General features: G+C 38.5%; 2 protein-coding genes across 3 annotated transcripts in view; one reads left to right on the top strand and one right to left on the bottom strand.

Annotated features, from left to right (window-relative positions):
- Positions 1-8,698: 8,698 nt before the first annotated feature.
- Positions 8,699-27,500, top strand: part of LOC140944846 (threonylcarbamoyladenosine tRNA methylthiotransferase-like) — a 21,678-nt gene continuing 2,876 nt past the window's right edge. Inside the window, exons 1-11 of one of the 2 annotated variants that reach the window (XM_073393958.1) lie at positions 8,699-8,814; positions 12,092-12,376; positions 14,073-14,254; positions 15,921-15,969; positions 17,480-17,600; positions 18,605-18,708; positions 19,165-19,331; positions 20,148-20,293; positions 21,595-21,775; positions 22,705-22,767; positions 23,420-23,503. In XM_073393958.1, coding sequence (XP_073250059.1) covers positions 12,106-12,376; positions 14,073-14,254; positions 15,921-15,969; positions 17,480-17,600; positions 18,605-18,708; positions 19,165-19,331; positions 20,148-20,293; positions 21,595-21,775; positions 22,705-22,767; positions 23,420-23,503 — 1,368 coding nt within the window. In that variant the 5' untranslated portion in view covers positions 8,699-8,814; positions 12,092-12,105. Of the gene's footprint in view, positions 8,830-12,091; positions 12,377-14,072; positions 14,255-15,920; positions 15,970-17,479; positions 17,601-18,604; positions 18,709-19,164; positions 19,332-20,147; positions 20,294-21,594; positions 21,776-22,704; positions 22,768-23,419; positions 23,504-27,500 lie in introns of both variants that reach the window. The other variant, XM_073393950.1, reaches the window with a different exon arrangement.
- LOC140948460 (allatostatin-A receptor-like) overlaps positions 26,391-27,500 on the bottom strand; it is a 1,457-nt gene continuing 347 nt past the window's right edge. Inside the window, exon 1 of the mRNA XM_073397704.1 lies at positions 26,391-27,500. This exon is cut by the window's right edge and continues 347 nt beyond it. Within this exon, the coding sequence (XP_073253805.1) occupies positions 26,391-27,473 (1,083 nt within the window). The 5' untranslated portion in view covers positions 27,474-27,500.

Raw genomic sequence — 27,500 nt, 5'->3', positions numbered from 1 at the left:
AAGCCAGAGCACGTGGTCGCTGACATTGGTAGTGGAACGGGGGCCATTGCAAAAGATCTCTTTGAATTATCAGGGCTTCATAATCCTATTTGGTGTGTAGACCCCAGCGTGGAAATGCAAGAAGTAGCTCGACAAAAGAAAGGGGTTTACCCAGTTATGAAAACGGCCGAAGAATTTTTTGCGAACCCGCAAATCAGAGAGAGATTTGACAGAGTGCTAGCTACTATAAGTGCACATCATTTTGTTAATTCCGATTCGGTTTATAAGGGAATACTGCATAGCCTTCGCCCCGGGGGTTTTTATGTGCAGATAAACACCGTCAAGAGCAGTCTTCCGTCGTTCAGAGGTGTAAAAAAACTTTTGAGCCAATGCTTTGAGCGAGAGAAGGAAATCTCATCTCCGTTGCTAAGGGAAATCGGTTTGAATGCAAATATTTCCCATCAACAATTCTCCTTTTCTGCGGCTGTGACAAAATCTAAGTTGTACGAAAAATATCGATGCCGCTTTTTAAGTTTATTACAGCATTTAAGCGATGATGAAATTGAAGAGGGAATAAGAGAGTTGGAGAACGAATATTATCAAAATTTTACAAATGATGAACTCATCAACTACGAGGAAACTGTGCTTGTAACAAGAGCAGAGAAAGTAGCTTAAGGTGACTCGACCCTGTTTTTTTTGGGGGGGGGTACCATCCTACTTTGAAGCTCTCTGGTATCTCCACCGTTACTTTTATCGGTCTAACGCATAGAATGGATAACATATAGATATAATCCGTGTAAAGTCTGCTTATCATTTTCGCATAAATTATGACCTAAATTTGGAAACCGCTGAATTTCTCGAATTGGGTCTTTGCGATTTTGGTGAAACTCTGTTCAGCGCAAGGCACTTATGCGCACTATGTGTAGCCGAGAGGTTTTTTACGAAAAAATGCCGGCAACAGCAGATTTTCGACTCAGACCTCAAAAGGGCGTGGCATTATAACCACGTGACATTTACTCCGATCGCCAAAAATTTTATGTTATATTGTAGGTTGATCTATATGTTATCCATTCTATGTGTTAGACTTACGATAAAAGTAAAGGTGGGGATACCAGCGAACTTCAAAGTAGGATGGTACCCCCCCCCCCCGAAAAAAAAAAAAAAAACTCGGTCGAGTCACCTTAAAGCGGCCGTGAAATGTACTAACAGTGTCATTTTAGCGGCTTTTAGGGAAGATTGCTGGTTTTCACTGTTACCCCATAAAAAAAGGAAAATCAAATCCGTTTAATAGATAAAGTCCAGGATCTTGGAAATGAAAGGAGGTAAATTTTGCAAAGTACAGACTTCGCCAAGATTCAGGTCATTACAATTTTTCATATGCGAGTTATTCGGGAAATGATTTACTCAAATTTAAAGAGCTGTGTATGGAGAATCCATAATTAACTGATGCACGAGGAGAATCTCCAACAGTGGCTGTCCAATACGGCTCTTCAATCTCGTCATCCCAACCCATGGCCAGGGGCCCGTTTCTCGAAAGCCCCGCAAACTTTTCGAACCCGGTGGCAAATGTTAAAATCAGACTAAAATCCAAGCCTGTTGAATAGCATCAGAGGTCCTAGCCCACGAACCAGTCAGTTTTGCTTCGATAACTGGCAGTTTCATTTTATTGTTTTTAAAATCATTGAAACTTTGAACTTCAATAAACGCAAAGTAGCTTTCCGGACCCGAAGAATTTCCGGGACTTTCGAGAAACAGACCCCGTGTTTTCTCTCAATCTCGTAATCCAGATGGTTAAGCATCCCACATTACTGGCATAGATTCAATCCCAAATCTTGCACCCATCTTTCGTTAGATACCCTTGTAATATATCAGGGCTATAGGCGAATCTTAGCTGATGTCGTTGTTTACATATTTCCTCATTGGTACACGACTTAACTCTCGATAAAACTTGGGAAACTAGACTCAAATGGCAACTCGCTTACGGGAAAGAGCCGCCTTTTCTTTGCAGGATCGTGATCCGTTCACTACCTTGAACTGGTACAACAGTAGATTAAACAGGGCTAAACTCTGGTTCCAACAGCGTTTATTCTTCAGCGGATCAAATGGCAATAACTCAGGCAGGATAAGGCGAAATAATCCGTGGGTCAACAACTGACGCAACGCTACGTTACAGTTATTACATACGCTGTTAATACATGAACTCAGTTGACAACAAGAAATTGTGCTCAAAATTTAAACTTTGAAATGGCTGAGGAACTTTCGTAACTACATGTACATGTAATGGTGGAGAAAATTTAGAGTCGTTTCAGCATGTTCAGCATCCTGAGTGTATAGTCTTCAGTGGCTCTCTGTCACAAAAAAAAATTATTATCAATGATGATTATTTTTGTTGCTTAGCTCTGTTATAAATTAAAAACATTATTAAAACTGATTAATTACTCCAAGGGAACATAAAGAGAACGTATAATGTTCTTAGTCATAAAACTCTTATAAGTTTTCAGCTCGTACTTCCTCGGAAAATGACAATTCTCCAATTTATACATACCTTAACGTGTACGTTTTTTCAGCAGTATGTGTCTTGAAACGAGTTAAAGTCAAAATTCTTCCAAATTTGGTCATCAGTAACTGGTTATGGTGAATTAAACGTGTGCTTTTAGCCCAATCAGGATCGGGGAAATATTTTGAATGAATAATAAAATACAGTTATGGCATCTCTATACAAAGCTCTATAAACTGGAATACTCGCGCGCATATGAAACAATTGCAATAACCCGAATCTTAGCGGAGATCTTTGCAAATTTACCTTCTTTCACTTCCCACTTTCTGGACTTTATCTATTGAACGGTTTGATTTTGATTTTTGATGGCGTAAGTATAAGTTCTGAGTCTGTAATTCATGTTTTGTTGTTGTGTTGTTGTTGTTGCTGCAAGGACTGTGGAATAATTATAAATAACTAGATAAAAGATCTTTTAATTTACACTATTATTCATTAATTTGGAAGAATTTTGACTTTAACGAGGAAATGACATCAAAAATGCAGCATTTTCGCAGGTTAAGGCACCGTTAACCGAGAAGACCTGGGGACGAGGTTGAGTTGTTTTGGTTGTGAACTTGAAAAATGGCGGACATTTCACTCGTTTCAAGAGTAAGAACTAGGCGAAAAAATAGCTAAAAACATGGCAAGAACAGCAAGAAGACAACTCGAAGGGCAACATCTGCTATTTGGAGAATATTTGCGGAGCTGGACAAACCTAAACGTACACTATTGAAGATGAACTGAACATCGATGGATCGATGGAGGTAAGCATGTTTTTAAACTAGAAATTATTACTTCGGCGGAGCGCGAAGTAAAGGTTTCGCGACGCTCAGGAATGTATCAAAGTTACAATTTTTTGACAAGATTGGGCATGCAAAGTCTGTAGGTTTTCGGTTTTATTCGGCTATTTGACGAAGTGAGAGCCAAATTAATTCGAGATATCTCGAGATCACTTCGATTTTGATTTATTCTTTAGTTTTTTCGAGGAAGAAAGAATTATTATTTTGGCTTTCCCGGGGTTTGAACCGACTCAGCTGTGTGACCCGTCAGATCAGAGGAGACTCTAAGTTGAGGGATTAGCCGCTTGCGCTACTGCGACCCAAGGTAGTTTGGGATATGAAAAATAGTTATGAAATGATGCACTAGTTTCGGGACAAGATTGGGCGTGCAAGTTCGTGACTTTTCGGCTTGTTTCAACTATTTCACGAAATGAGACCGGACTACTTCGTGATATCTTGAGATCACTTCGATTTTAGTCTTTAATTACTCGAGGAATAAATAGAGGATATCTCGTGGCCGCGCAGAGACACGAAATTTCTCTTCGAGTGTTGAAAAACATTTCACGAGTGAGCCCTCCTTTCCAACTGTTTTATGATGAATTTAAAGTTACAAAATGCTGCAAAAAGACATTTTGTCTTTGTTGAGTGTCACGTACTAAAATTGCTTTCATGCGTTGCGTGACTTTCTCGAACGTTCTCTACGTTTTTGGATTTGCCATGAATAACTAATTAGGGCATGTTTACATTTCAGCATGAGTCAGCAGATTTGCATCAGTTACTGAAATCATAAAATATGTCGAAAAGCAACTACTATTCGCCTGCTGTTTAGTATTTTCTAGAACCTTATGTCAAACGGTATACAAGTTCCAAGCGAGTTCTTTTGAAGAACTAAGTTTTTTCCCACGGGCTGGACTGCTGTGTTTAGTCAACTGTGACGAAGGTCGATTTTCAGGTATTGTGTTTAGAAGTTCGCGGAAGCCGTAAGATATCTGAAGTTCAAGTGAGAGTTTGTTATTATTGGTAGAGGCTGTTTAGTTTTACTCAAAGTTCAAGTCAAGTTTGTGTTGGTGAATGCCGTGTTTTAAAGCTCTGTAAAGGCAATGTTCCTTTGGTGTCAAACTTCCTTGTGTTAATCCGACATCCCTGCGTGCTGATAGTCAGTGAATAATTATCCTCAAAACATTCGAACTCGTGACTTTGAGTTTTAGCCAATTCCATGCTCAACGTAATTGACTCCTTACCCATGCCTTACATATCTTTAATCAGTACATGAGACTGCTATGCTGTTTTTGAAACCTGATGTGACTAAGAAAAATAGAGAATTGTTTTTTTAGAAGGATTTGTATGGAGTCATCAGAGCATAACTGGGCTAATATCTCGGAGACAATTTGTCCGGAAATGCTAGTTTTTGGCAAGTAGGCCTCTTGGATGTTGCTCTTTTCAGAATATCCTGACAAATCCCATAATTCCACAAATTAACACCTTACTCTTGCCATATTTGATTTCTTACTATTCCTCCGCATTTACAATTAATTAGTTCCACAACTACGACGCCGAAGTGTACGCTCCGTAGCGTCTTGTTTTGAATGAATAATAAAACAGTTATTGAATTCGGCTTTCGTATCATATGAAGAATTATGGAGATCTCGGAGGGTGTTATCGGAGGTCTCCTCGATCTCCATAATTCTTCATAAGATACTTAGCCTCATTCATTAACTGTTAAGTATTGTATTGTATTGCCAACATTGCATTGTATTGTATCGTATTGTATATTGTATTGTGTTTTAGTACGACATTATTCATAAAGAAATATGTTACTAAAGAGGAGAGGAGCACACTTACGATAACAAATACTGTTCCTCTTGCTATTGTTGTTATGAATTGTTAATTTTATCACTTAAAGGAAGAAGATTACCTAGAATAAAAGAAGACTACTTGTGATAAATCTTATACAGTATGAGTAAAATTCGAGGGTATAAGCAGCACAGAAAATTAAATTAAATAACAATTAATGAATGAGACTGAGTATCTTATGAAGAATTATGGAGATCGAGGAGGGTGTTAACGGATAACAACCTCCGAGATCTACATAATTCTTCATATGATACGAAAGCCGAATTCAATAATTGTTTTATCATTCATTCAAAATAATTCCTAGTTTAAAAACGAAGCCAAAACATTCTTACCTCCATCGATGTTAAGTTCACCTTCGATAATGCACGTTTAGGGTTGTTCAGCTCCGCAGATATTCTCCAAATAGCAGATGTCGCCCTTTGAGTTGTCTTCTTGCTGTTCTTGCCATGTTTTTAGCTATAACTTCGCCTAGTTCTTATGTATAATTACCCTAGAAACGAGTGAAATTTCCGCCATTTTTATGTTTTCACAACCAAAAAAACTCAGCCTTGTCCCAGGTCTTCTCGGTTAACGGTGCATTAACCTGAAAGAACGCTGCATTTTTGACATCATTTTCTCGCTAAACACAAAACTCTTCCAAATTTGGTCATCAGTAACTGGTTATGGTGAATTGTGCGTGTGCTTTTAGCCAATCAGAATTGGGGAAAGATTTTGAATGAATAATAATACAATTTATAAAATCGTATTGGGCATCACAACTGAGCAACCTATTGTAATAAGTTCGTTTCAATTTACTTTTACTTTTGCATAGTTCCTTCGAAAACTTTTGACGGAATAGAAAAAGGTATACTGTAAATAAAATTTAAAAAACAGCAACAACAACAACTACAACGCTAGAACAAAAATCTCCTCGACAACAAATGATTGATCAGATAATGTGCTTGAGAATTAAGTTTAAGACCGAGGTAGGGCTTTTGGACCCGACCCCCCCCCTCTCCCCCCCGCCTCCCATAGCGAAAAAGTTGATCGAATAACTTAAAATTAAACCAGTTTTTCCTGTTTTCATATATTAAATTAATTATAGCATTGCACTTAATTTAGCAAAAAATTTACCATTTAGTATTGATATTGATCTGTTTGTGACAAATGATTTGTGACAAATTTAGCAGTATATATTCCTCTAGAGATTTCACGACTAAGAGATTTTTTTTGCTTCCTAAGCATCCGTTTATACGCGGATCATTTTTCTTATTACAATTACCTCGATTTATACGGGTTTTCAGTAAAATGGAATACATTTAATAATTTTCCAAAATGGCGGATCCAAGATGGCGGGTAATTCCAGACTTTCGTTAATAATAAATGACGTCATCATGATATCACTGCTGCTCTTAAAGGTCATAAACTAAGAGAAATATTAAATGTAAGTATTTTTCCCTTAGAAGCGGAGGGGGGACTGATGGAATTTGGATTCTGCCAATATATTTAGTAAATAAACCGCTTCCGGCAGCTAAAGTTTATAGAAGGATAATACCGGCGGCTGAGAGATTGCCCGAAAAATAAACATTTCGCTTCGAGGGCAAATGTGAAATTTTGAGGACAATCTGTCAGCCAAGGGCATTATCATCCCATATACCAGCAAGCCAGAAAGGGATTTATTTATTTTATAATCCTCTGATTAATTTTTTACATCTCCATGTTGGGACTTGGGAGAGAAAGATCAAATAAACTAGAAAAGAGCGCTTTTAGTTTATATTTTACCGACAGAAATGTTTGAAAACTTCTTAAAAATAACCACTCATGAGTGAGTGGATGTGGTTTCTTTCTTTTTAACGTAGTTTAGGGCGTTGATAGAGGTTCCATAATATCTCGCGCGGACAAGTCAAGATGCCAAGTTTTATTCGGATTGCGGAGATCGGAGACTGGGTTTCATAGAAAGAAGGTAGAAGAAATAATGTGGCCCATCGGTAAGAATAGGTTGAAATGGCAGGAAGTTACTTGAATTAAGCTTATAAATCGGCTAACAATCGAAGATGACTCGAACTGTTGCTCTCTAGTTGGTTGCGCATTGAACGACTCGTTCAATTTATCGCTTTCATGGCCCGCTGACGCTTTTTTTTCTTCTCTCTTCTCAATGCTGAAAGTAACGTTCAACAAAAAAAGGCTTGTTTTCGTAAACACTTTGAAGTATTCTTTTCCATAGCTGACAGCTATGACTGCGTAAAAAACTGTATTCAAGTTTCGTAAATATTAAGCTTAATTCGTAAATTTTGCTCATCTTCGATTCATGCCATCGCTTATTTTATTGATTTCTCACGTCTGTATTTTCCGTAACTGTCAGTTGCCAACAGCTCAGTTTTTTTTCTAATTGTTTTTTTTTTAGATTGGATGTGGCTGGATTGTAGGTATTGTGCGTAGTAACAAACGGCAAAATCTCCTTTGTTCAGGTGTTTGTTCGTTTTGTTATGTTGCGAAAAACCTCGTTTCTGTCGGTGAACTTAACTTCAGTCAGTATTTTTTGAACGAGCGTTAAAGGGTAGCCTCGTTCAAGGTCTCGTTTGCTTTGTTCAAAGTTTTCTCTAACTGAGTTAGTTCTTAAAAGACGTAATGCCTCTCCTTTTATAAAACCCTTTTTGCGATAAATCCCCATGATATCCCCATGCTTACCATCCGCGATTTTACAAAATTTGCAATTCCCCCACCTACTTCCCTTCGAACTAATAAAAACAATATCGTGAATTTTCCCCTCCCCAGGGGCAGAGAATCCAATATATCCCCCTGTTTTCGCCGAAATATTTCCCTGGTTGGCCAGGGGTTCGCACGAAAACCGTTCTAAAAATAAACTGGTCCGTGAAAAGACTTTGACACGAACGCATGGAAGTTATCGTTTCGGGTTATGGGCTTCTGATAAAATAACCAGGGGAGCCCTATTTTTTATCCCTCGTCAAATTTTCACCCGCGTAGGCTACTTTTGAAAGAGTTCTAACTCCAAAGTTTTGGAAAATTTTTGCTTTTGAGAACCGGAATCCCGGCCGGGAGAGTTTTGCTTTATGATCCGGAATACGTGATCCGGAATCCAAGTTGCACTGTTCCACTCGTTTTCTCTTGTGACAAAGAATCCGGAATCTAGTACCTGGAATCTGGAATCGTTGGTGTGGAAGCCAGAATCCAAGACCGTCTTGGGTTTCCTTAAGTGGGGCAAGTAAACAAATTATAATTTACGCGCGCTCGCCTATTGGCCGGATTCGGTTCAAAGCGAGGTTAAGATAACCCTGGGTTAGTGCAGGAGCCGATTACTCCTGGTTAGTGCGAATTTTGCATTCAGAAATAGAAGCTTAAAAACCAAATTCAGATAAATTCTTTTGGTCTGCATTTTGGCGACTTGGAACTGTAAAAAGATTAGGGAAAATTATCCGAGAAAATGCTTTTAAACAGAAGAAAAAGAATTCCGGATTAAAGTTCAACCCACTCTCGGCCCAGAAGTCTGGAACGATTGAACCAGCGGTTTGGATTGCGGGCGTGCATGATGTCGCAACAACATGGCGGACGTAGGCGAACGTGGAGAAGAAGAATAGGTTTCGCACATTTTGAAAGAGCTGATTATTTTCGCTCGATGTGATGTGAATTCGAAAAAGGAAATGTATTTTTATTGACTTTGACGATCAAGTAAGTTTTTGAAATGTGAGTATTTTTGTACCGAAGAGATCTACATTGTACAGTTAGACCTTGAGATTTCAAGGAGCACGTTATGCCCCCCAAACCCTCACTTTTCTACATTTGCTGCATTTTTTGCCCGTCATTCACTTAAGCTTGTGTTCCCTTTGGGATTTAAGAACAACAACTAAACAAGGTTTGATCATCGCTGGGGGATTACAAGCAAAAAACTTTGTTTTGATAATAATTTTGTTTGCGGTTTGTAATGAAAGGGGCCGTCAACATATTCACTTTTTCTCTGCTTATTAAAACGTTAACTGGAAGTTAAGATCATACCACCCACCCCAACGCCCCCCACCCCCTCCCCCCATTCTTAACGTTCACTTGTAATACAATTCTGCTGCTCCAAAAGTCACTGCATTCCAGAAGGAATACTGACATGCACTGATGTGAAAGTGTCAATGGTATCGACACAATTAACTGCTTTCAAAAACTTGGTAGAAACTTCATACTTCGAATTATGCTTTCTTCTAGCTGTTCTCTCGCAAAATCTGCATATCTGCTCTTTCCTGTTGACCCTTTTTGTTTTCTACTACATTTGTACATTACATATTCAGAGGTCAAATCCAGGATCACTGGTACATAGCAGCCATTTATGAATCTGCCCTGCTCTAATGTCCACTGCCTTACCCCCTCCCCCCCCCCCCCCCCCCCGCAAATGTCCAGTTGACATTAAGCGGGGGGAAGAGTGAATATGTTGACAGCCCGTAACCAGGGTGCAAAGAAAGTTGGTTTTACGGCTTGCCATTCTGGCCAGTTATTGCTAGTATGTACACTGCAAGGTTGTGCTCTAAGGAAAATTTCAGGGAGCCCTTCGGGCTCCTAAGCATTTTAGCTAAGGTGCCCAGACCTCAAAGTTGGTCGCCCGAATAAAAATTTCGGGAGCCCTTCGGACTCCAGAACATTCCTGCTCGGTTGCCCAGGCCTCCAAGTTGGTCGTCCTAGTACATCTAATGAAGAAGTATTTTGTGTGCACGTGAATCTTACTGGCCTGCTTCATCAAACTTGGTAATTTTGACCTTTGGGTGTGACAAAAACCTGCATGTTGTCTTATGAAACCCATCAAAGTTTTCGTGCCAGTTAGATTTTAAACCAGAACCATAAGCAGTGCCACCAAATTGTTCAGGTTTTAACCCATTCGCCCCTGAACCGCCTGTAACCGCCCGTGCGGATCCACGTCCTTTCTACCCTTTGTGACGTCATCAGTTTTAACGGTCAAGGACAACTTTGCCCGCTAACTTGTGTAGAGTGAAGAGATCTTTCAAACCATACCAGAATGAGCACAATTCAGTCAAGGACACTGCAGAAAGAGGCAAAAAACCATGTAACATTGACCTGAAAATCTCCATGAAAATCTTGATCCATTGCCCACCTACCTTTCCTTTCACCTAATCCTAAGATCCTAAAAGCTTTCCTAAAAACTATTCCCACCAAAATGAATCCTACTAAATGCCCAGCAAGAGAAAAAAAAAATGACGCAAGAAAAGCGAAAAAAGAGTGGAGGAGAGAAAGCGAAAAGTAAAAGTCAAGACTGCTGTGTCACTTTTAAACCCAGAAACTATGTCGAAATTTTGCTTTCTGCGCGTGCCCGAACTTCGCAAGCTGATATTTTGCATCTGGATCAGAAGGCCATGTAGTGTACGACCTGTAAAGCGGTTTGTGGTAAGTTTTAGCTCTTTATAGTACGACAGTGACCAGAAAACCACTCGACTAGCTTCGAAACGCGTTTTTCGGCAAAATCTCCAGGAGCGAATGGGTTAAAGAGGGAAAAGTAAATTCAATAATTTCAACAGGTTTACGTAAACATAGGAAAACTATGCTTTTTACCAGTGATACTAAACTTGAAAATAAATTTTCAAAAGGTGAATCAATGCGGTATGAAAGTTTACATGGCAGATTGAACTCAAGTTCCAGTGAAAAATTCCGTGGAACAGTAAATCTGCCGCAGCCCCAAACCTGTTGTTTTAATAAAAAAAAACAAGTCATCTATAATTTTCTTTTCTATATTATCAGTGAATCTTTTAGGGTAATTGAGCTTTTCCTGGATACGGTCGAAGCGTGAACCAGCTCTTCTTTTCATGTTTTTATTATTATTTTTTGGCCGCTAAATTTAGCCTATATATGGATGCATGCAAATTTAGTCTTTGATATGTGAAATGCCAAGACAATGTGGAACTGCCCTGTTTCTAAAAAAACAACAATAAAAACGATCAGAACGATCATATCTTTTCTTTTCATATTTCGTTATATCTTATATAAAGGGAAGAAAACAATCATAAATATGTTTTAGCCAAGCAGACACAACAGCCAAAAACTGTAAAAATATTAAATTTACATACTGGTCAATACAGCAACTTCTTATATACAAAAATAAATTACTCCTTGTCACCAGCCGCACTCTACGCCTGTCGGAAAAGTATTAACAGTTTCTCCTAAAAACTGTACCTAATAATAAAACCATTCTATCTGAAAGAAAAATTTTTAAAACTATTTTAAGACACGGTACAAATCGATCCGTGCCGCTTGTCACATTCAAAGTGATGGATTATGTTACATGTGAAATTATACAGAAAGACCTTTGAACATCGACGAACGCCCGTTTCTTTCATACAGCATTCATAAAAACATTTTCTGTAGGGTTTAGTAAACTCTGACTCAACAAACCAACACTAGTATGTTTAATTTTTCCGCCGCTTAACTGAACACTGCACTAGAAGCAAGGGTGCCTGGCTGGGCCAGCAGGAATTTTTTTCAGTCGCCCGAAGCTAAATGTTAGTCGCCTCAGGTGACCAGATGCCGTTAGAGCACAGCCTTAACACTGTACTATAGGCAAAATAGCCCAAGAATCTTTTAGGTAGCCCAAAAATGTTTTTGATGAGCAGCATTGATTACAGTTCTTCTGTAATTTGAATTTCCCAACAAAACTTCACTTGCCCTTTGGGCAAGTTAAGAACAGAATTCACTAGCCCGATTGCAAAATCCACTAGCCCTGGGCTATCAGACATGACTTTCTTTTCACGCTGCCTAACAGATAAAAACCATGCAATTGCTGGAATCAACAAAGGTCAGATGAGAAAATTGGGGAGGAAGGTGGTGAGGAGAAAAAGGAAGAGAGAAAAACTGCCTGCATTCAACCCCAGTTTATGGTCATTTTGCCCTGGTTATATTAAACAGCATGCTTGTTTTGGTTTATGGCTTATAGAACAAGGAATATAACATTATTTTGCAGATTAATCCCAAAAAATGCCCTTATGTGAGTTAGAAGTTTGTGACATTGAAGATGCTGTAAAGAAGGATGATCTCACTCCAAATGATCGCATCACTAAACGTAATGCTGTGCTTCCCAAGGCAAGAGCAAGATCAGCAAAAAATGGCTGTATCGAGTCACCAGTTGGAGACAGCATTATCCCTGGTACACAGAAAATTTATATCAAAACTTGGGGATGTTCTCACAATAACAGTGATGGGGAATATATGGCAGGCCAGCTAGCTGCTTATGGATATAAAATCACAGGTAATTTGGTTATAATCAGGGGTTTCAATAAGCACCGACGCCTGACGGAATGCGTCGGCTACTTTGCTCATAAAAGTCGGCTACTTTTTTTCCAGAAAGAAGTATTTACTAGTTTGAATAACATTGTAAACAAAAAATATATCATAAAATCTTAATGAAATGTAATTATGACATGCTTCCTAAAGGTTTACTGGTTTTACGTTATGCTTTAGTCAATTTTTCACAGTTTTACATAGAATTTGTTTACGTGCAAAAGTGGGTAATCTAGTTTTCATCATTTTTTTATTGCTTGTAAGAATTGATTGTGTAACTGATAAATTGAAAGGTGAATGAAAGCTACATTTTGTTGAATAAAAAACACGCTCTTTTATCCTCAGTTTGGTCCCCAGAATGCCGAAAATTGTGTTTTAGGGCTTTGAAATTTTAACATTTTGTGGGGAAGTACCCCCCAGACCCCTCCTCCACCCTAGAAAAAGGGTTACTCTATTCAAACCTGATCTACAACAAATTTTATTGAAACCCCTGATAATAATAATTATTATAATGATAATGAAGAAAAACTTGGTAATTACGACCACTTTCTAGCTGCGTTAATGAGTGGATGAATCACCACTTTAATAAGACATGTATTCTCAAATTGCCTTGTGTAGTATGCTTTTTGTAAGCCTCTCTTTTGCATTATCTTTTGTGTACTGTTTGCTCATGCAATGCACCAGTTTGATGAACATTTGCGTACGTAGTGCATGCAAAGGGAGTTGTGCTAATGTTCTCCTTTGACTTGAATTAGTGTAGTTGTACGTGTGTATTTTTAATTTGAAGTTCAGAAGTGTGGCAATGCGAGAAGTGAGTTGGATCCATGGACTCTTTAGTCACAGATAATTAAAGCTACACGTTCTAGTGCAAACCTTCTGACAAATACAATCTTATTGTACCCTAAAGAAAAAAATAATTATATTATTAAAAAAATGAAAATAGAAGTTTTCATATTAATATTAATTTTATTTTATTTTATGTTGAAAATCTGAATAACAAACCTGAGACCAACGATATGCTCATTTTACCCCTGCCCCCTCCCCCCCCCCTCCCCCACCATCTCCATCAGTGCCCTGTTTTACTGGTATTTAAAGCTACTTAAAGCTACTCTGTACACAGAAAGGAAAGAAATCGAAAGAAGGATTTGTGGTCACACCTGGGAATCAAACTCCTGCACAAAAGCCAATGCACTCACCAACTGTGCTAATTCTTCCTCTTCTAAATTCTATTGTGCCATAAGTTTGTAAAAAAAAACAAACAACAAAACAAAAGGCTGGAGTAGCTTCACATTGTACAACAGTTTGTGTCAAGAACAAAAGATGATTGCCCCGTTACATTTCCTATAGAACTGGTGAGGAGAATTGATAATATTGTCGTTAAATCCATCTTGTTTGATCATGTCTGTAATTCTAGCAACCACTTTTATTTTATACTACATGTATGTAGCCTTGATATTGTAAGAAGTTGATGCTTGTCACTGTGTCACCTGACTCACCATGTGATACTTAAGCCTTCTGTAAACTACATCAGGGTGAGAAAAATCACTTCTCCTATGGTGAAGTGGTCACTTAAGTTCGCTAGACCACAGGCCTACCAACCACCCTTTACTACATAACTGTATCTACTGTATTTATAGCTGTAAAATCTATTTTTTTGTCACCAGATGATTCAGAAGCAGCTGACCTGTGGCTGCTCAATAGCTGTACAGTAAAGAATCCTTCAGAGGATAACTTTAGAAATGCAATCAAAAGAGCACAAGAGCTTGATAAACACTTAGTTGTCGCAGGTTGTGTTCCTCAAGGTCAACCCAAGCACCAATCCATCAAAGGCATCAGTGTGATAGGGGTAGGTTTGTGTGTACTTCATGTATGTGTGTTGTGTGAATGTTAATTTCATGTTTCACAGGGGTTTCAATAAGCACAGATGACCAATGAAACATGTCGACTACTTTTGTTAGAGAAGTCAGTTACTTCTCTTGCAAAAGAAGAAGCAACTAGCAATCAAAATGCATAGCCTGATATAAACACAAGAGGGACTGGGAGAATTCAAGACAGTTATGCAAACCGGAGACGAAGTCATAACAGTTGAGAATTCTCCCAACCCCTCTCATGTTTATATCAGGCCAAGGAAATATAGGAAAAAAGTTGGTTTTTTATTACTTTTATAAATAAACTTTCCCCCCCAAAATGCAAAACTCTTTGTTATGGCACTGATTAAAAGAGAAATTCTTACCAGTCGCAAAGTCTTGTACATAAAGTCTGGCACACGAAATCTTGTTCACGTAAGCAGTTCTTGTTTTGCAAAAAAATTTTTCTCACTTAAAATGTCAACTTAAGCGAAAAAAATTGACACAGCATACAGGTTTGTAAAGATTTTCCAAGTTTCAGCGGACCAGGGAGGGGTAAATTAAAGTAAACTTGTTGAATTTCTCAACTCAAATACTTTTTCAAATTTGTGCTTGGGTGATTAGCGCCTAAAAAGCAAAACTTCTTGATTTCATAACCATGTTTACATAGTCTCGTGCAAACAAGCATCTTGACCAATCAGAGTGTGTGTACTATCTTAGTTATTTTAATAATGACTTGTTGTAAACAATAATTAATATTATATCATAAAATATCAGTGAAAGCTTATTATTATGATGTGTTTTCTAATTCACAAAGAACCACTGGGTTTAATATTGTTTGCTTTGTCAGTTGGTTAGGTGAACGCCGTACATTTCAGTCAATTTTTCACACGTTTCTGTAGGGATTTACACAGGATTTGTTCATGCACAAATGTGGTATTTTATTGTGTTTAAAATGCGATCCATCATCACTATAAAGAAATAACATGTACAAAGCTACTGTAAGCTGATAATCCGCTGTTTAGTATCGTGAACGCTTTTCAGATGTCATCAGATTTATTGCACAGTACTTTCACACAATTTTACGTATTATATACCGTGAATTTACAAGTTGGTAGTGAACTTTGTTTAAAGATCGCCTGAAAGAGTTTTGATTGTCCTATTGTTTTTGTCCTATTTTGTGGTTCCAGAAAATATCCACACCCTTCCCAGGGAAGACTCTTTTATTTGCACCCCTGACCTCCCAGGATTTTCCTTTTTAGGGGGTCTTTGATGACTTTGAAAATTTAAAATTCGCAATCGTACCTATCAAAGCAGATATTCCCAAAGCAGTTGCTTTCTTGGTGTTTTTAGGAATTGCATTATCAATGAGAGAATCAATGTCTGCATCTGACAAATTGTCAAACTTTGAGTCAGCCAAGGCTATTGTGTAATGACATTGGTGTGTTGAATTTACACCACAGCTATTACACCACAATAATGACATCAAGGTGATTGTTTCATTACAACCCAGTATCATGTGACACAAATCAGCCAATCAGAAAACTGGAATTCGTTCAGTATATGAAAGTTGAATAATAAAGCCAATTTAACACCTAGTAGAGTCCTCTAGTAACCGTGAGTGCTATTAGTTAAAGCATTTTTTGTTTGTGTGTTTCTCCTCAGGTGCAGCAAATTGACAGGGTTGTTGAGGTTGTGGAAGAAACATTAAAAGGTGAAAGAATTATTTTTAAGCCTGGGCTGTACTCTTTCAGTGCCTGGTAGTCCATGTGGATTTCTTAATAGCATCAGTTTTTTTGGTAAAAAAAGCTTATAATGTCATTTTGGATTCCCTACCAATTTTCATAGGGCACAGCTTTGAATTGAAATTAAGCAACAAATGCCACCATCCCTCCATTTTAATGAACTTTAATGTACCTTAATTATTTCCTGGCACTCTGAGTAAAGTTATAACCTGAAAAAGCAGCGAACCTTTTGTGATACCGCCTCTGACCTCTTCCCTGCAAGATTACACTGTTCTCCTTATCAGGGGGTAACTGGTAAAATGTAGTTTAATACTGAAGCAACACTTCTTGCCTCTTGCAAGGGCGGGAAGTTTACTAAAATTAAATATTAAAGTAGTTTAAGAAATACGCAAGTTCTGATCCAATCTGATCAAGGCAATGAATGAATATATGGAAAAGTAGTAAAGTACAATGTACACTGTATAAAATACAGCTTTTCTTTTTATGGGCCACACATTTTGGAAAGAGAGCATTGAAGACAGAGGAAAATTATTGGGATCAAACATTTTTAATTGATGTCTAAAGATAACAATGGCCGATTTGCATTAAATAGGTCTTAAAATGAGGGAATGAAATTTCAAAGGACTTAGCTGTCCCTAGGGTGGGGCCATGTCCCTCACTCCACTACCCCCTGGTTCCCTAGGGAGGTTCTCTTCTTAGGCATATTTTTTGCCTTACTGGCCGTGAATGGTCGCTTGCCTGCTGAACTAAAATTTAGGGCAGACTCTGAGATTATATCTGAGGAACGATTGCAGAAAATCCATACTGGTGACATGTCACTACCCATATCTCGGTAGTGCTTCTTTTTGGTTGTGGCAAATATCCCTCACAGCATGGCCAATCAGAAGCACTACTCACATCTGAGTAGTGGTGCGTCATCAGTATGGAATTCCTGCACTTGTTCTTCAGACTTCATCTTGCAGGTAAACCAGTGGTGGTGTTTCAAAAATTATTGTTGTTGGCTACTTTCTCAGGCTAATAAAATTTGTATCGTAGACGTAATCTAACCCTAGTTAGTAACTTTTGTAGAGCAGTGCATGTAGCCTTGTTCTGCACCAACCAAACCACCAAGCCCTCCCTTTCCCCCTCCCCCTTAGAGAAATGAATTACCAGAAATGCGTTTTGAAGTTCCTTTCAACCTGAATAGCAAATTGACAATGGCTTCTGAACATGTAAATAATTATGTTATGTACTTAACTCCTGGTGCACATGTGGGGGCTCCGAACAAGAATTTTGCCATTTTTTGCCGGACAGACTTAACCAGAGTTTAGTTTCATCTGTGGCATATGCTTAGCATAATAAAGTATTAAATTGAGAACACGTCTAAGGCTTGTTTCAAGAGTTTGTCCTTTACAGTCTTAGCATTTGCACATCGATACTAAATATGTGATGGCTAATTACAATTATATAATTTATTTCAACAATTCCGTTTATTTACAGGTCATACTGTCAGACTACTTGGTCAAAAGAAAATTAGCGGAAAAAAGGTTGGGGGAGCACCTCTAGATTTGCCCAAAATCAGGAAAAATCCCCTTATAGAAATAATTGCTATCAACACTGGGTAAGTAAGTACATGTATCAACAACTAGTGCTAAACATAAAATGTGTGCCACACATTTTATTTGTTATATAATTTTATTATTTTTATTGTATTTTATTTTTTTTACTCTTATTACCACACTGTGGTAATTAGAGTGACCATCGACCGTTGCCAGTCATAGTTCAAACAGGGTGAGATAACTAGATCTGGTGGCTTTTGGGAGCCATGCAAGCAGAGCTTTGACTGTATTTTAATAAGAGATTAAAGTATTGTTATTACTTTTCTTAATACTGTACCAGATCAAGAAGTTTATTCAACAGATCAAAAATTATTTGCCATGGTCTATACTCTTATTGACAACTGAACAGAAGTGATGTTAAGATGTTTAGAGCTCAATTGGAGGCGAGTGGTTTCACTGCAAAGTTGTGAAAATTTTGACTTCATTTCTATGGTCGGTAAGAGTGTAGACAATAAAATTGTTGTTGACTTGTTTTTTACAATAACATTGATAGTTTTTGTTGTTTATTTTAGTTGAAGTTTCTTGGAAAATCGCCCATTCGGTTTTGCGAGATTGGTAAAAAATAAAAATAATAAAATAAAATATAAGACAACAACAAAAAAATGCCCCAGCATCATTTCCATGGTCTCTACTATTATGGGCCATTGCTCTCAACCAGTTGACCAGCACACAAGAAATAACTCAGTTATTGTAAAAAATATCAGCTATTGACAAACAAATCTGACATTATGTAGGACCAATAAGTCTGAAAGAGTCGGTCGTGATAATATTATTGGTGTGCGACAAATGCAGACTACAGACTTGCAGACTGGATGTTAAACAAGGTCAACATTGTTGTTAAATGCCCTAACAGATTCCCCATCCCTAAACTTTAAGTCTTATGAAAGTCTGGTTTATGGAAAGGGAATCTGTTAGAGCATTTCACAACAATGTTTACCTCGTTTACCTGCTAGTCTGCAGTCTGTGTTTGTCATACACCGTAATATTATTCTATTTCAATATTTAGGTGTCTCAACCAGTGCACATACTGTAAAACAAAACATGCACGAGGAGACCTGGGAAGTTATCCACCAGAAGAAATAGTGGCCAGAGCTAGACAAGCATTTCAGGGTAAGCGCTGTATAAAATGGTTAAAAGAATAAAACAGAATGAAATAAAATCAATGGAAAGTGTGACTTTACCATTATATTCCCTCTCTGTTTTATGGTCCTTTCATAATTATTATGTTTTCCTTGGGTAGAATTTTTATTCTTCCTTCTCTTGTATTATTTACATGGTTTATTTGTCAATTGTTTTAACGCCCATCATTATTATTTCGAGAGGCACCATATAAATCCTTATTTAGGCTGGGTATCAAAAACATCTTTTGTTTTTGTTTTTTCCTAAATACTGGTAGTTAAAGCTACAGTGCAGCTGTTTATTATTGTTTTTGTAAAGGCAGAAATGGCCAAAGTTGTTGCAGTTTCAGGATAAGAGTCCCAATCTTTTGGGTACGTTTGATGCACTTAACTAGAGTTAAGAGTATTTCATACGATGTGGTTGATTGAAATGAACTGTATTCAATAGAGGGAGTTGTTGAATTGTGGTTGACAAGCGAAGACACAGGAGCCTATGGCAGAGACATTGGAGTGACATTACCTGAGTTGCTATGGCAACTAGTCGAAGTGATTCCTGAGGGTGGCATGTTAAGAATAGGAATGACAAACCCACCATACATTCTGGAACACTTGGAGGTAAAGCAATTGGTGTTGATTAAAAGAGGTTATTAAGGGCTGTCAAAGGCAAATAGAATATTAGTCCACCACCGGATGGACTGTTTTGGCTGTTTATCGTTTACACGGACAAACCGGTTGGTTCACGGTTTGGATAAATGGTTAGAAAGATTAAGGACTAGTAAATTCCTTCGTGGAATCGCGTTTATCATTTTCACAAATCAGTTCCATTTAAAAATGGTCGACAAGGCCTGAGACTGGAATTTAAGATGGTTGTAAAGAAATGAAACACGAATTTCCGTTTGGCACATTCCGTCCGGAAAAGCAGGACTGCCTTTTCAGATGTTCCGTTGCTTCCGGAAAGTTCGCGCCGAAACGACTCAAAAAGTCGTGTTCCATGTACTTTCCAACTAGATTTTCCAGAAACTTTTTGTATCATGGTAAACAACCTTACAGTCCTCTTTATCCCCGTAACATCATCGAGACCGAATGCTTGCTTTAATACAGCAGTAAGTACTGGGGAGGCTGGCGTCAGGGTTTTAGCAGTGGGAGGAGAAAGAGAGGTTTTCGTAGTCGTCGTGGTATGTGAAGGTTGAGTGTGTGGTAGCACTAGTAGAATGTGATAGATCCATAATCTTTCTGCCTACTATTCTCTTACTGCCGCCATCCTTGAAGCATCTCTCACCGTGAACGTTTGACTACCCATAAATTTTGTTCTATTATATCGCTAAGAGTCGGTGGATAAGTAGTTAAATTATTAACATAGGCGGTAAAGTATTTTCTGACTTAAGCAGAATCTTATTCACTTTTTTGTATCTTTGTATTTATTCCCTATAGGAAATGGCTAAGATCCTTAGTCACCCTCGAGTGTACAGTTTTTTGCATGTTCCTGTCCAGAGCGCATCAGACAATGTGCTCGCAGATATGAAAAGAGAATACTCTGTTGACGACTTCATGCATGTTGTTGACTTTCTTAAGGAGAGGTGAGAGTCAGCTTTTGTTACTAGTTTATACCTTGCCAACACAGCCTTTCCAGTGATGACAACTCTCCCAGATAATCCGGGAGACTGTTCTCCCGGTCTTCAGTTTAGAGTCTGAAATCTCCCGGATAATCGCCGAAGTCTGCTATTTCTTGTAGATTCGACTTTTTGACAAAAAAATTTCAAATATTTGCTTCTTTGAGCTATTTTACTGTTAACATCGAACGTTTCCTCACAAACTCCGGTATGCCATTGTAATATAGGCAATAATGTGATTGGTGGGAAGTAAGCCAATCAGGTCAACGCTACAATTCCAACAACATCTTTTTCGCGCTTTTTTTTTTCACAAATGACGTCATGTGCCGTGCGTTATGATGTCACCCTTCCCTATCAATTCTCAGTATTTGAAGATGTGGGGGTTGATAGCCCTGCCTTTCTTTCGTTTGCTCGATTTTGGCGTTCTCGAGAAAGACTCTGCATGAATAGTGCCTTTCTCGGCTTTTTTGATATTTTGACTGGGAGTAGTCTGCGCCGCAGGCACTCTGAACCTTCTCGATGCGTGAGCCGGCTGCAAACGTAGGCTAACTGGGAGCAGTTAGCGAAAATTCGTCAATACGGCTGACAAGAACACTTTTTAAAAAAAAATTAGTAAAAATGCCAAGCTAACAAAATTAGCACGTAGTTTTATTTCCTAACTGTTTCCTTGTTTACATGAGGTAATTCCTCAATTCCAGCCACGTTTGTCCCACTTTCGAGAAGATATAATTTATGCGTTATTGCACGGGACCTGCGGAATCGTGCAAGATTTGAACGGTAAACAGTGCTGCAATCGTAACAGAATTTGCACGGTTCCGTGTAAACGGGTTGAACAGGTAAGAAGTTCGTCCCTTCAAAAATTTGTCCGGACCCTTTTAAACGGGTGTCTTACACTCCCTAGTGACAGAGTAAAACTGACATTAATATGGGGTACAGTGCAAGCACTGTTTTATTACTCTTGGCCGTGCTGGTTAACCCTTTCACTGCTGAAGGTGACCAAAGGCAAATTCGACAAAAATCCCAAACTTCGTCGTGTAAAAATTTTTAAAACAAGTAACACTTCATGAAAGTACTTTCAAAGAGATTTCATTTGAACGGTCGCACCATAGGATTTTGTCCACAGACGTAAAGTTAGAACCACCTCACAGACTCCATCATCCACTCTGGCAGTGAAAAGATTAATGTTATTCTACAACCTTCCTAATGCCTTGCATGGAATCAAATGCATAAGGTTAACGTTCAATTCCTTTTGATTAACTTCTTTTAAGGGTACCTGGCGTCACCATAGCAACAGACATAATCTGCGGCTTCCCCACAGAAACATGGGAAGATTTTCAGGAAACTGTAGCATTGGTTGAACGGTACAAGTTTCCCAGTTTATTTATCAATCAGTTTTATCCACGTCCAGGAACTCCAGCAGCACGAATGAAAAGACTCCCGACTGAAGAGGTAATTTATATGGAAGGCGTTCTTCTACTGTCAAACACATCACTAACACAGGCTTTTGTCACGAGATGCTGGAATTCTAACTTGCATTTTTCCACAGAGGCAGGATAACAGTTTGCCATGCTGTTGTGAAATGATCGGCGCGTGTTGAACCGAGGATGAAAGGGGAGATTGAGTGGATTTGACGAAGATGGATTGTTCATCTGTTGTAAAGGGGCACAAAATAATTCAATCCCTTGTTTTTTACCCACATCTAACTTGGTCGAACATTGTCCAAATATCCGACAGTATTGATTGGTATTTCATCAGCGTGTTAGGGTGGTTTGACACGTCATGCTACTTCCGTTCTAAGCTGCCTCGACTTCAGCATGACTGTAGCAGGACTTGGTTTCAGACGTTGAATTTAACTCAGTCGAATCAAATAGCTGTTGCGGAAAACAGAACTAAGAAATAAGAAAGCGGTCTTTGGAACTTTAAAAAATGCATTGTAATGTATTTATAATTTATGAATTGAGTTCGGCGCGGCGATAACACGACGTTTGAAACCAAATCGTGCCACTGCCGTGTAGCACGGCAAAGCTTTCCACGCAACAAGGCAGTGGCACGACTTAGTTTCAAACAACGTGCTACTGCCGTGCTTAAGTCGAATAGACCACTTTCTTTATATTAAATTCATCCTTGGCTACAAGACTAGGGGGGATAAAACAAAAGAAATGTGTTATTTATTCCTGCGCCTCAAGACGATTTTGTTTGTTTTAACCGTCAAGCCTCGTAGGCAAGTATGAGTTTCAATCAATTGAGTTTGGTAGGGCAGTAGTGCGAGGCTGGAATCAGGCCCTGGATCCATTTATTGCGTTTGCTTGTTTACAGTTTATTAGCCATTCATTTATTGAGCTATCGTGGTGAATTTTTTTGGTTGGTTTAAACTAAAGGTGAAGAGACGAACAAGAGCAGTTTCCAAAGTATTTCATGGATACCACCCATACGACCACAAGGTATACTTCCATTTAGATAATTTTTTTATTATAATCACCGTATTTCGAAAAGTAACAGAACTTGGAATTTGATATCAACTCAACCTGCTCGGCTAATGTTACTAAAGCTGAGCTTTTACTTTCAATACATCATCGTTTTCTACTAAATTTGTTTTTCCTTAGTCTTTATTTCCTTATTAAAATTTGCCCCATGTAAGAGAATCCTGGACAGCCTTGGATTCTAGATTCCACTCTGTGGATTCCGGATTGTGTGGCAGAAAAGAGGAGTGTATTCAGTGTTAGGGAAGCACTGTTCGTGAGCTTTTCATTTAACCCTTTCACTGCCAAATGTGGCCAAAGGAATATTTCGACCAAGTTTGCAAATTTCAATTTGTAAAATTTTGAAAAACAAATAGCACCATATGACAGTAGAGGCAGAGCGCTTTCATTTGAATGGTCACATCATAGGATTTCGTCCACAGATTCAAAAGTTAGAGTCATCTTACAAAACTCCACCCAGCACTCTGGCATTGAAAGGGTTAACGGTAGCACTTCCAAGATTTCGTCCGCATGATGGAAAGTTAGAACCTCCGTTTGCTGCGTAATAAACAGGTTCATAGGAAAGTGCTAATTTTCTCGTTTAAGATATAGTTTTGTTTGCATCCTCTTAAAGGTTGGTGAACACCAAACAGTTCTTATAACCGAGGATTCAAAAGATGGAGCTCATTTTGTGGGTCATAACAAGTTTTATGATCAGGTAAGTGATTGGAATCAGTGTGCATCCGTCCTTCCTTCCTTTCTCTTGTTCTTCAATTTAAAATTTGTAGACTGAAAGACAGCCATATTCTTGCGATGGTAAACAATGCGAGCCCCCTCAAACGAAAGGTCTGGCGCAAGTGTGAGACGGAGAGTGGGACTTGGGAGAATCATGCGCCCTACGGTGCGTGTAAGTTTGTCGAGAATCCACGCAAACGGTGCTTTGGAGCAGTGGTTTTGATTAGCAAACTGACTATTTAGAAGTGTAAACCTATTCAATTATACCTAAAGAATTTTACGCACATTGTCAAGAGGCTGATTTACCCTGCATATCGTAAATGAACGCTGTAAAAAGTGCTGTCCGGTAACTTCGATATGAATAGTCGCATTCAGATTTTACTCAGACTTAAGAGTACGAATTTCGTCACCAGGAGTCAGAGTTGAAAATCGATAAATTTCAAGGGACTATGTTGTGAGGTCTTGCTGTGTTAAGTCAGTTAAAGTCATTACTCAGTGCCTTCACCCATAAACAAAATGCTTTTTAGAGTTGTGAAGATTTTATCTGGAGCACTAACCGTAACAACGTTTTTGGTGAAGGTGTTTGCTGGTATGGCATTAAAACAAGTTCCAATCGGCTCTGTCCATCCTTGTGATACGTGGCAATAAAAACGACAAGAATCGGTTTCAATGCCCAAATATAGTCGTAAATAACAAAACTATTCGCAACATTGTTATATATTCATACTTGTCACCCGTAGCAACAGACGACAAGAAATTGTTTCAATGCCTAAATATCGCCTTAAGTAACAAAACTGGGCAATTATTTTTGGATTCCAATTCAGACCCCTTTTAGCTTTTAAAAAAGAAGCTAGCAAATAGCTTTTATTTAATTCTTGGTTTTCCTCCTGGTACCCAAGTTTTACTCGGTCAAAACTTGTGGGGACGGAGTGGTTTGGTTATGGAGAATGGATAGAAAGACCAGTCTTTCTATTATCCATGGTTTAATCAAAGTCTTGCCGAGACAAAGTGAACATTGGAGTTTTAGGGACATGTCAAGTTAAAGCCCCCTTTTAAGTCGTTCCATCGGATTTAAAGTTTCTGTTTAATAATTTTCTCCTAGGGGTGCAAGATGCTACACAGGAATCCCAAGCCCATACCGTAGTGAACTATAAGCAAAAGGGGTTAGCAAATCAGTTTCTTCATTAGCTTATATTAACTCAATATTGTCACAAAGATATCAAGTTCACTGTTGATTTTGAAGAAAAAAATGCAATCCCTTTCCTACATATTCTTATCAAACGCCACAATCATACCTTTTCAACATCAATTTACTGCGGAAAAAAGACACTTCAGTGACACTTGCAACTTGTCTTTACACTAAATAGGACTTGTTCACTCCTCGGAAATACAAGATAAATCTCGTTCGTAAACTCACTTTTCGTTGTTTCCGCATTTGCTTGTCACCTTCCTTGTTGCGTTTCTGTTTGGATGAACTCAGAAGAAACTGTTGTTACAAAAAGGTTACCTCATTTTGGTGTTGTCAATTACAGCATCAGCGATGTCCTAAACAGCCAACAAAACGGACCTAAGGTCCCTACCACTACAGTCCCCAAAAAAGAAATCTTAGTTCTATCTTATCTATGATTACAAAGCATACGAATCACCAAGCAACTAAAGGAAAGGCTTGCATTAATAAATTTCATGGATTCATTGATCTCAGGGTTATTTTTCAAAGCGTCAATCGCTGTCAAATTTCAAAGGTTGTTTATTAGCGGTATAAGGTCAGTTGTTGGGACTGTCAGGAATTCTACGTAGGTAAAACAAAACGTAGATTTCATGATAGGAAAACGAAACATTTCAAAGCGATTTTTTATTACGAGAGGTTGTCCATCTGCATGCTACTGCAAACCATGTCACGTCCACTTGTCATAGCCTTTATAAAATGGGACCACTTTGACATATTGGCTAAAGGACGGTCAGATATTTATTGTAGAGTTAAAGAGACATTTCTAATTAGGGATTTAAAACCTTCCCTTAATGAAAATGTTAGTAGCGAAAGCTCCATCTTTATTAGTTTTTAGTTTGCTTGTCTATTTTACATGCAAATTTTCCCGCCATATGTCACTATTTTTGTTTCTTTCGCATTTTTTAAAATTATAGTGACCTATCTTACGTTTGAATATTTTTGTTACCTCTATCACAGCAGTTTGTATTTCTTATTAAGCTACGATGGCCATAGAAAAGAGTATTTACAATTAGTTTAGGTTTTATATAGCCAACTATTTCAACTTTCATTAGTTTCTCTAATGAATTGCTGAAAAATAACGAGATGAGATCCCAAAACAAGCCGGAATCGTTCCAAAAGGACACAAAAAGACAAGACATAGCACCAGTAGGCAGTATTCTCCTTATCAGGCGGTAACCAGTAAAATTTACCGGCCGAAGCAACACTTCTTAGCCCTTGCAAGCGCTTGAAGGTTTACTAAAATTAAATGAATAGTTAAAAAAAAAAATACGCAAGTGGTGATCCGATCTGATCAAGGCAATGAAAGAATACATGGAAAAGTAGCAAAGTACACTGTATATACGGCTTTTCTTTTGATGGGCCACGCATTTTGAAACAGAGCATTGAAGATAGAGGAAAATTATCGGCAGGGATCAAACATTTTAAATTGTTGTCTAAAGATAACAATGGCCGATTTGCGTGAAAAAGGTCTTAAAATGAGGGAATGAAATTTCAAAGAACTTAACTCTTCCTAGGGTGGGGCTATGTCCCTCACTCCACTGAATATAGAGTCTTCAACTCTTAAACGAACAAAGGACATAATTATATTTTATTATGCTTGTATTAATGCATTATAGAATGTTGGCTTTTGATTGGTTCAGAATCACTTGTGGTAATGATTGGCAGCCGATGCAGATGGCAACATCTCTTGCCCGTTCTCGCCTTCACCATCTGATCGCCCGGCTTCACGGGTTAAGTATCTGTTGTTTAAGGGAATGATTAGGTTCTTTTTGGAGCAAATCATGTCCCCAATATGTTTGCGAAATTTGCTGCTCTGTAGACTGTACACAGCGGGATTGATACTTGAATTAAACACCACCAATGCTGAAGCAATAACGTGATGAATAGCCTGTAATGAAATTGCGCCAGTGAAACCTAGGAAATAGATCAACAGCTCAGGAACCCAACACATCACATACACGACTGTCACAAAAATCACTATCTTAGTAACGCGCTTGCGGTAGCGAAGTAAGGCTCGTTGACTTGATTCTGCGTTAGCGCTGTTTACAAACCAAAGGCGGTAGACTACTTTAGAGTACAGGCCACCCATGATAGTAATAGGGATGACACCTGCCACCACAGACCACCCAACAGTGTATAGTTTGGCGTAAATTGGTTTGGAAAAGCTATGTGCACATCCCTTTATTTCTTTGATGTAAGTAGTTGCCCAGAATCCTGGAATGACCCATATGATAGAGACGATCCATGAGAGGAGGGCAAGTATAACAATCTTTTTCTTTGTATGTTTGATCTTCTGGCTGTAGGGATGTACGACGGCCCAGTAGCGTTCTATCGCTATTGCAACAAGGGAAAACACAGAGGCGACTGCACCCACCCATCCAGGGTTGCCACTTGTAATTATTTTACATAGCACTGACCCTAAAGTCCCTTGGGGGTGGGTGAAGGTTGGAGTTGCTATAGATTTTAAACCGATGAATACTGCGACCACCATATCAGCACTTGCAAGATTCACAAGCAGATAATTAGTGGGTGTCCTATTGGATCTGTTGAGTGTAACCACAAGGATGACTAAGGTGTTACCAACCAGGTTACATATGACCATTAAAGCAAAAAGTATTGTAAAACCAACGTACGTCCACGACAACATGGCTAACTGCCTGTAAGAAAGGAGAAAAGCATCTAAGTCAGGTCGATAGCGAGGATAAGAACAACAAGACTGATCCATAAGTTGGTTCAATACCTCAAAAGTTCT

This window comes from Porites lutea, chromosome 1, assembly GCF_958299795.1.
Source record: "Porites lutea chromosome 1, jaPorLute2.1, whole genome shotgun sequence".
NCBI classification, from domain to species: Eukaryota; Metazoa; Cnidaria; class Anthozoa; order Scleractinia; family Poritidae; genus Porites; species Porites lutea.
Note: the sequence above shows the minus strand (reverse complement) of the source record. Positions and strands in the feature narration are given on the sequence as shown.